The sequence below is a fragment of the Scleropages formosus genome, chromosome 4, assembly GCF_900964775.1.
Source record: "Scleropages formosus chromosome 4, fSclFor1.1, whole genome shotgun sequence".
In the NCBI taxonomy this organism is placed as follows: domain Eukaryota; kingdom Metazoa; phylum Chordata; class Actinopteri; order Osteoglossiformes; family Osteoglossidae; genus Scleropages; species Scleropages formosus.
The window spans coordinates 718,528-728,326 of record NC_041809.1 but is presented as its reverse complement, the minus strand read 5'-3'; the positions used below and the strand labels follow the sequence as shown (position 1 = coordinate 728,326).

Sequence of the window (9,799 nt, the reverse complement as noted above, 5' to 3'; positions counted from 1 at the left end):
GGGGGTAGTGGGTAGAGCCGTTGCCATACCCCCTCAGGGCCCTGTGTGTGAATCTCACTCCTGCGGCAGGACCACTGAGAAAGGTACAGTACTTACCTTGAAGTGAAACAGTAAGTCACCCACCTGCACTTCTCCTCCTATAAACTTGCTTCAAAATATCAACTTCAACATTTTACTGCGCCTGTAGTCATACATTACTGGAATTAATAATCACTGATTACACATCTTTCAGCCTGCAAACTGATTTCCTTCAAGGTATTAGGTACACAGAGTAAAATGAAAATTTAAACATTTTTATTGCCACTATGTCCTGTTGCACAGATAAAACAATTGAAAATGTAGCTCTGAAAAGATCCTCTGGTCTATAATGGGTTATATGAGCAGCATTCGGTCTGTTACTGTACATGTGCCCAAGAAACAACTTAACATGAGAAAAATAATGTGGTGGAAAACAGATTACAAACCAGATGTGGTGAAAATCAAAACCAATTAACCAAAAGTGTTTTGCAGACAGAAATCACAATGTTCCCCGTGTGTGTTAAGAGCCATCAACAGTATGTAAAGCTGCACTGCCAAGAAAATACACAGGACAAGGTAACTAACAAAGATGATTTATAAGTCCTCAAAGTTTAGATAACCACTATCTAATAGGGTTCACAATATAAACAATCTCCTAAAATTACTTTAAATAATTTATGTTTCTTCAATAACATGGCAGAAAAGATTTGTTGTTACAGCAGTGCCATTCTAACCTAACAACTTAAAACTGCACGAGCCTGAAAGTCCAGTAAAAGTTAACTTATGGCTTGTGAGCGTGTTAATGAAAGACCAGTTAACAAGGACCTCGGCACCTCCTTCACTCTGTCGTGTTACTGCGCCTTAAACACATACAAGAAAAAATTCATTTAATTCATCCTAATAAAGTCATTATTCCAACTTCTGTTTAAAGCAGAAAAAAACCTTTACACAAAATTGTTCTGCCTCATTCCACAAAAATTAATGGCTTCTTATTCATCTCACTCATTCCCAGCTTATTTGCAAAAACACAGTGACACCTGACTGCAATTAATGGTACACAAATACATTCCTTGGTGGAAAACAAAATTAATGAGGTGGGGGAAACAGGTCAGTGTGAAAGAATCATTTCGTTCAGTTTTAGACAGATGGATATTGCTGGCTTTTGACAGGATGTGTACTGCGCAGCAGAAGCACGTGTTCACCAAACCCAACCCTGAGGGCTCCAAGACGTGTGTCCCGGCAAAGCAGCTCTGCACCGTGGTACAAGTCATTTACCAGGGTAGCAGGTGACTTGTACGTTAACGGACACTGCAACATCAGAGAGAAATGGATTTGGGAGCACAGGCACAGCTCAGGTGGACACACTTACATGGGTACTGCACTGTCAAGCTCAGAGGTCCACCTTCTCGTGGCTGTCGGAGACACATGGAAAGGAGCCCGTGTCAGTCAGACCAGGGGCCTCCCTGTAGACAGACTCAAACATCATCTCAGGGTCTCCGAATGACAGCACGACGTCGGCAGGGCCCGCTGGGGCGGCCGGTCTCGGCTGCAGGTTCTGAACCACATGCTGCTGCTCCGATCTCTCCTGCTCTGCATGTCGTCTCCCTCTCCGTCTTCCCAGGACCTTCACGTAGTTGGCAGGGACGAGGCCCGTGGATTGGCCGTCCACACTGGCCAGCAGCCACCCGCGGATTCTGGGCTGTTGCTCTACAAATGGTGGGAAAGTGTCACAAGCTGTCTTTGTATCGCAGGAGAGCACACACCATTATCAAGTATAAGTAATCACAGAAGCATGTGTGCGCTTTTCCTACTCTTTCCCAGAGACTCTTGAGACCCCAGTAATGAGCTAAGCAGGCACTGCTGATCCACAAGGGACACGCAACTCGCACGGGAAGCGCGCCCATCTTCAGTTCCTCGCTTTTCTCTCAACATCTGTGCGCTCAGCTGCTAAGGCCCTAAAGAAGTTTACAATTTCTAACCTGTAGACAGGATATTCAAGGCCTCTTTTAGGCACTTTGGAACATCAACAAAATAAGACACTTCAACTGCAGCCATATGTTTGGTTTTCAGCCAAATCAGCAATTCCTGAGCAGACAACAAAATGTGTGTTGCACATACACACTGTGTCCTTGGACCAGAACTACTTCCACATTTGTCTGCACGTGCCGGTTCACCTTGATCGTAGCAGACTGTATGAAATCCTCTTGATCCCACCTCCACTCAACTGCCCTGCCAACACCCCTTACCCTTGGGTGCCAGGTTCAGCATATCGCCCGCCTGGACAGAGATCTCCTCCTCAGAGCCTGCAGTGAAGTCAAACTCAGCCCTGGCCACCACATGGTCGTCCTCTCCATTGGCCCAGTTCGTAGCTGCACAGGAACAGCAGAAGAGCTTCACAGCTGGAACCCCATGAATGATCAACCAGACCAACAGCAACGAGCTCCCGTCACCCCATCCGCTTTTAAAGGGGCCTCACCTTTCTCCTCCGAAGCCTCCGAACAGCTCAGAAGTTTCCAGATGAGATACGGGCCACCCAGGATGACGGCAAAGAAGAGGAAAATGGGCCAGGACTTGACGGAGCTGTGATCATCCATCCCGAGGCCCCCGACGGCGACCGCTGAGCCCGCGCTGTCCGCCCACAAGTCGTCTGCCTCGGAGTCGCGCCGCAGGCCCAGCATCCTCTGCAGGCGCCGGTAAAGGAAGCGGAGGGAACGCACGAGGGCGAAGGCTGACAACACCTTGGTGAAGTGCACCTTGAGGCGGGAGAAGTGGTTGGCCACGTCCAGGACAGCGCGGAAACTGTTGTAGACAGCCGAGAAGGTGGCGTCGAGCATCATGCTGACGGAGGCGAAGGCGTGCACTATGCTCTCGATGGACTGGAAGGCGCCGCGGCTGCTCTCCTCCGCCTGCTGCACGAAGCGGCTCGGCGGCGCCTCCTCAGGGCGGAAGCGGCCGTAGCCCAGGCCGCCGCCCACGCCGTACCCGCCGTAGCCCCCGTAGCTGTAGGGCGAGTAGCCGCCGAGGAGGGAGCTGCCGTACGGGCTGCACGCGGACGAGAAGGAGCCGTACGCGGGACGGTACGCCGACAAGGCGCCACCCGACTGCTGCTGGGCCGGTCGAGGGGGGACGGGGGGCGCCACGCGGGTCAGCACCGGGGGTCCGGGTCTCGAGAGCCCGGCAGAACCAAACTCCGGCGACCTGCGTCGGTAAGACAGGGACACCGTGATGATGGGAAAGCAAACGGTGTGGGGAAGGAACCAGTGCAGTGCAGGTTCGAATCCCGAGCTGTGAACAGTTACAGGGTGGACATCAGGGGCTGCGGTCCGGAGGGGTTGCAACTGACCGCGGCACGGGCGTGTAAAAGCATGTAAAAGCATGTAAACCGTGTAGGACACACGTCCTCTCTGCTGAGTACCTGAGAACAGGAGGGAATAAAAATAAACTAAAGAACTAACAATTACAGAGGTGAAAGGGACGAAAGAGAGAGACGTGGAAAGCGAAAGGTGGATAACCACCAGAACTACTAGAATTTAAGAGCTGAAAAAAATGAACGTTGGTTGGTGGCGAGGAAGGACTGATTGGTGGGAGAATGAAGACAAAGTGCTGGAGCGACGGTGAAGACACAGGGAATAATAAGTATAAACAAGACGTGAAAGAGGTGGAATGAAAAGCCGAAGCGGATTCGACCCTTTTTCTCTCCTTTGGACTCGATGCTGAAGCGAAGGCAGAAAACGGCGGGAGTCGCGTGCGCGGTGAACGAGACGAGACTCGTCGAGAGGCCCGGATGATCTGCAGGGACACACAGCTGAGCGAGAGCCACAGTGCCGAAAACCCGCTCCCTCCACAAGTAAAGCCGGGACAGAAACTGAGAAAGTGAGGTAAAGTCGCGTACCGGTAGTTGGCCGGAGTGGGAATAGTGCCGGGAGCCCCTTTCTCCCACGGCTTCGGCGGAGGCTGCGACGCCATCCTGGCGAAAACACGGTCCGAGCGTCCTGCTGCTCAGGCTGCTCAGGCTGCTCAGGGCTGCTCAGCTCTGCGCGACAAATGCGTAGGCAGCGCGCGGCTCCAGACTCGACCAATGGATGGACCATGAGCTCGCCCCAAAAATTAACATTTCTGCGCAATAAATTCTCATGCTTTTCTCATCGTGGAAATTAGCCAAAGCGTACGTCGTAGTGTAGCGTGTAGTTACATTAATGTTGTTAAGGGCCCCACTTTCGATTTAAAAGAATGGGACCCTCTGAACTCGATTATGCATGTCTGCGGGTGTGAAAGACCAGGTGAAGTACAGTACAGGACAGGAGAGTGGCGCTCATGTCAGCGCAGGAACGTCGTAATACAGACACACACACACACTGAAGTCTCTTTCCACTTTGTGTCTCTTTGTTACAATTAATTTTCTCTCTCTCTTTCTGAAAAAGGCAACTGGTAGTGTAGTGGTTAGAGCTGCTGCCTTTATACCTGAAAGTCACAGGTTCGAATTCCATTAAGCAAGGCACTTATCCAAAGCAGCCAAGCTCTATAACTGGGTAAATAATTGTACTTCGTTGTGGAGAAAATCCTCGGCTAAACATACAATGCGCAGGCGTCACTTCCTCCTTCCACCGCTAGGTGGCACTGTATGCTCGTCTGGTCATTTCCGCGCCACCACGTGATCTCGTACCGCAGTCCGTCCGTCTGCGCTTCGTCTGCGCTTCGTCTGTTACAGGCCGTCAGTTGTTGAGAGACCGCAGCGGGGCAGTGTGAAAAGAACTGAAAGTGCTGTCCTCCTGACTGGGCAGCTTCGTCTTCACACGCACGCACGCACGCACGCACACACACATCCAGTGTGTTTGTGCAGATGAAACCTACGATTTTGTGCATGTGTTTCTGATAAGTGTTCACTCTAATATCCACTAAGCACAACGATAGTCAAATGAAGGGTTACTGTAGGATATTTATAGTGGATGTAAAAAAAACCCCACTACAAATCAGAAAGAATGCATTGTTGTAATGTGAATGGACGTACTGTGTGTACTTCCTGTGCATGTGTGTGTGATCACCAAAAAGCAGAAGTACAGGATGGGATTGCAGTCGCCGGGGTGGAGGGTTTGAGCTGCTGCTGCTGCTGCTGCTGCTGCTGCTGCTGCTGCTGCTGCTGCTGCTGCTGCTGCTGCTGCGGCTGTTTGCACTGAGGAGGAAGAACTCGCAGTTCCACATTGATGCTCCACAAAGTCCTGCGAATGCATCAGATGCGCACAGGTGTGTCGCTGCACTGGGGTCATGGGTCTGAGCCCGAGCCCAGACTGCACCGGGACCTTTAGCGCTCAGCCTCCGGCCACTCGAACCCCTCTGTGTTCCCCAGTGATTGACGTGCGGCGCTCCGCCCGCTCTCCGTGCAGCAGCGTGAGCTCTCCGCGAGTATGTGTAGCGAGCGCACGACGGGCGGTGCGGCTCGTGCGATTGGCGAACGCTTCTTCACGCCGCACGTTAAACCCCGCGATCCCGCTCAGGAGTTGCCCGTCTCCATGGCAGCACGCAGCTTTTTGGAGACACACATTCAGTTTAAGAGGCTGAGGGTGGCACCCGATTGCGCGCCGCCGATTTCTACATGCGAGCTCATCACTTCCTCTTTCTCCCTAGGCGCGTGCTGTGCCTTCGCTTGCGAACAAGGAAGTGGGGTAGGCCGCTGTGGCACTCGACAGTCATGCGCTCGCTGGGGGGCTTAACCCAGATGCTGCCGGGTGCTTGGAGCTGGGGGTCGAGCACACTCGGGCCGCACTTTGGCCCAGCTCTCGGAAGTCCACCGCGATCCGGCACCTTCTTCGGGAACATGAGCCCGGAGGTGCCGGCCTTGGGTGGAAGTGCCTCGGTGGCCTCGATACACCGTGGCCATGAACCCACTTACCACCGGTGCCTTGGGCAGGGTTGTGGTGTCCGTAGATCCTTGGTAATTCCACTGCGACATGAGTGAAAAGGGGGTAGACGCCAGCTGAATTACACTGATTGATGTGGGAAAAGCCAAGAAGCCTTCTGTACTGAACCGTAATTTCACCGTGTGGTTGTAGCTGAATTAAATTGCTGTTTCACAACCTGTTTTCTTATTTCTTCTGGTTCTTACATTTTTTCCTTCCTTCATTTCTCCTAAAAATTTTGTAGGCCCTCGCACTGCGTGTGCAGTGGCTCATGAGCGCAAATGCAGCGCTGCAGATGCACCAGTACAGGAGTCTGTCGGAGCCTCAACGCACACTGCGAGGGAGCAGGGAGAGCAGCGAGGACTATGCCTGGACAAGACGATAAGGATGAGGATGGCGGCGGTGCGAATGTAGAGTACCTGCGAGATCAGAGTGACCCACACATGGCCCACACACACACACAAACACCACCTATGAATTCATCTTGTTTCCAAACTGTATACACAGCTTACTTGTTATTGATTGATTGTTCATCTGAGTCGCTTCTCCTTCTCTTACCACAGGCTTCCAGGAAGGAATGTTGGAGAAACGTCTAATACACACATTGTCAAAAATTAAAATGTTTGCTGGCTTTTGCGGGCTCAAGGAACTCACTGCTGACACAGTTGTTCAACACTTTCACTTTGACGTGTGCGTGTGTGTGTTTGTACCTCTGAACAAATCTGTGTTTTAACAGCGTTAGAAGACGCAGCGTCACGTACATCGAGGCCGTGTCACTTTGGCCTTTTCAGCGCAATTCAGCCCTCTTTATTATTTATGTACCAGCGTTTGTACCGTTTCTGGACATTACAGACCTGCATGAAATCATGGCTGTGATGGACATGCGTCTTTCTGCAAAGAATCTTTGGAGAAATACCAGATGGAGGCAGAAACTATGAATGAAGCACAGACACTCCAGGCTCCATGTTCTAGATGAGAACACTGACAACAGCGTCTTCGTTTTACTTTTCTTTGGGTCCAAAATTCACACGTGAAGCAAATGCAAAGCAAAAGGAGCGTCTTTATTTAACTCTTTTAGAGAAGTCCCAGGCGTGCTGTTTCTTGAGCACAGGAAGCCACGTCTTTATAAAAAAACCGCCCTTCACAAAACTTGACTATGAAGAGAAGGTGGGGGGGGGTAGGGGGACACTTTCGCACCACAACCGCAGTCCTGAAAACAGCCACTCGCCTGTGAACCCGAGAGCTTCGGCCATTCGGTCATGTTGTCATGCAGCCGCTTTAACTTCATTGCCGACGTTCCAGGATTGATGACCACGGTTGCTCCCATCAGCAGCGTTTTCACACAAACGCTTGTCCTCTTCATGCCGCGAAGCTTCTTCTCCCTGTGGAAACGTTCCAGCAGAAGAGCATCCATCATTTCTCAGGGTGCAGCCCGGTGCTTCTACTGACGGGTGCGCTCTCCCCGGAGGCAGAGCCACAGGACGTGCAATCAGGAATAAACCAGAGTGAAGCGGTCTCTCCCGTCAACAGGATGCTTTTATGAGACACTTATTTTCCTCCCTTAAACAGTCACCGAAGGGAATATTTCCCCTCCTGACGTGTGTCGAAGATATGAAACCAAAAGAAAACAAAAACACAGGGCGATCGGATACTCTGACAAGCCCACACTGAGATTTCTCTGAATGGTAAAAGGGAAACTGCAGCAAATTGAAGGTGCAGGCACACACGCACACACACGCGCACACACACACAGTGTACACTTGACATGGTCCCTCTGTGCTGTAAGAAGATGTCTACATCTCTGCAAAATTGCCTTACCTTTCAGAGTAACCTGCAGTTACACAGTACATTTAGATTTACTTTTATTCATATGGAAGGGATTCAGCATCTCTGAGGGACAGAGAGAGCTGATTCCACCAAAATGGAGCCAAAACGTTGAACCTTGGGGCTTTAAATGTTCAACCTCTTGTACATGAGACCCTCAAGAGGACACAGCTGGAGGTGTACAGCGACCAGCTCCTGTGGGTACTGGGGAGCAGGTGAGCTGATGGTCCTGTAGGCTGTGACCAGAGTGTTGGACAGGACAGGGGCACAAACAGGACACCAGTGACGGGAGACATGGGGGAGGACGAGAGATATTGAAAGCACCTCATTACGTTACCTTTGCCATGTTTAACCCTTTGAAACCAGAGTACTGAATGTGAGCAATGACCCTTGGATGTGACTCAAGTCATGATTTCTCTCCGCTGTTTCAGACCCTTGTACCGCGGTATGTACTTTGCAGGCCCTACCCTGGCGAAGCTAGCAGCTGGAAGAAGATGATGGGAAAGTGAGGAACTGGAGCAATACGACAAACTCACACGATAACGGGGTCCAGACATGCTCTGCTGGGGGGTGGGGGCCGGACGCCCTGCTGGGGACAAGGAAGACGGTAGGTGTGCTGCCTCCAAACTGTGACTTTACCTTTCAGAGTGCATGCGGGCAGAACATCTGTCGCCGTGTGAGCCCACTGTGAACCCAGCACACCCGGTGTGCATGGAGACGGGTTCGAGCTCCTTACTGATTCGGGCGTGGATGTCGTGACCCAGTGACACGCAAATGTGAGCGCTGGCACGACAGGGCCCACGGGATTCGTCTCTTCGGGGTCCCGGACGGGCGGCGAGAGCGGCTCAAATCAGATCAGACGCGTGCGCTGCTCTGCACGCGCTGTCTGGGCTCCGGTGACGAAACATCCTCCCGCCCGAAAGCACCGTGGCGTTGGAGTTCCACTCAAGTGCGTTGCACTGAGGTCACATCCTCGGCTGTGTCAGAGTCCTCCGAAAAGCCTTCTCTCTCTGCGTCTGTGGCAGAGATAAAGGAGACCAGTTTCCGGCGCCAACTCGCTCAGGCTGGTTTCTGTGCGGCGGCGCCTCGGCTTCTCCAAGGAAAACACGCGGCTGATGCTCTCGCCGTGTGAGCACTTCGCTCTCAACGCTCTTCACCAGATCAGGTCCCCAGAGCTCTGCTGCGTCCTGTCAAGAGCAGACGTGCCCTCGAACGCCTGCTCCCACTCATCTCCGTTCCCTGTCCCTTCGTAAGGGGACGCGTGCAGACGTCGTGTGCGTGCCGCACTCGGGCAGCTCCGCAAACCTCAGCGTGAGGAATAAAGACCCAATAAGGATGAGGAGGATGACTGCACAACTCGGTTCTATTTACACTCATAGTAGTAATAATAACGACAATAGCAGCATTATTTGTTGTTAATTATTTCTCCCCCGTGGCCTAGCAGTTGTCACGACCGTGGACGGGGTTCGGTTCCCAAATACCTTTGACCTCTGGGGTGTCCAGCACAATTCCACTGTCATCACCCAGCTTTAAGCTGTACTTACATGACACTTTTCTTCAAAGCTACTTAACAGTTATTTACACTGCTGGGTCAGTTTTACTGTGGTCAAGATTCTTACAGCTGGAGGTGAGACTCACACCTGCGACCTTTGGATCCAAAGGCAGCGGCTGTAGCCACTAGGCTACCAACTCCTGCGCTTGTTTTCATGGAATTGAACTTGAAATGGTTACACAGCGTACAGTCAAACCCTATATATTCATCGGTAGATTGATTACAGCCATTAATGTTCAGTTCCGCTGCTCATTCCACTCCCTCTCACGTATCTGCTATGTTCGGACACATCCCCGTCACCGTACTCCACTCTCTCGGTATTATTTACCGCATCTTCAGCAGACTCTTACCGCCTGGTTTCCGCTCCACATCGATGATGGAAAGTGTCCGATTCACCGCATGTATCGACCATTCAAGTCTTTTATTCTAACTGTTGCCTATTTCTCTTTCCTTGTACTGCAAAGGTCTTTGAGGAGCTGCTGTTAAAGGAGCTATAAGTTATAACAAATTA

At 51.5% G+C, this 9,799-nt stretch overlaps 1 protein-coding gene and 1 long non-coding RNA gene across 2 annotated transcripts; one reads left to right on the top strand and one right to left on the bottom strand.

Moving 5' to 3' along the window:
- On the bottom strand, positions 1-4,039 carry pex13 (peroxisomal biogenesis factor 13). The gene is made up of 4 exons (XM_029251234.1): positions 3,911-4,039; positions 2,495-3,216; positions 2,265-2,387; positions 1-1,725 (listed from the first exon to the last, which is right to left on the bottom strand). Exons 1-4 carry the CDS (start codon positions 3,982-3,984, stop codon positions 1,409-1,411), a joined length of 1,236 nt encoding a protein of 411 aa, XP_029107067.1. The 5' UTR covers positions 3,985-4,039; the 3' UTR covers positions 1-1,408.
- Positions 4,040-5,181: 1,142 nt separating this feature from the next.
- On the top strand, positions 5,182-6,543 carry LOC108926973 (uncharacterized). The gene is made up of 3 exons (XR_001965516.1): positions 5,182-5,259; positions 6,157-6,322; positions 6,476-6,543. It is a non-coding gene; the product is annotated as an uncharacterized LOC108926973 (long non-coding RNA).
- The last annotated feature ends 3,256 nt before the right edge of the window (positions 6,544-9,799 follow it).

Coding starts and splice junctions, on each gene's coding strand:
- pex13 (XM_029251234.1), bottom strand. CDS start 3,984: ATGGCGTCGCAGCCTCCGCCGAAGCCGTGGGAGAAAGGGGCTCCCGGC. Junction 3,217..3,910: donor CCCACTCCGGCCAACTACCG/GTACGCGACTTT, acceptor TTACCGACGCAG/GTCGCCGGAGTTTGGTTCTG. Junction 2,388..2,494: donor GGAGGCTTCGGAGGAGAAAG/GTGAGGCCCCTT, acceptor GTTCCTGTGCAG/CTACGAACTGGGCCAATGGA.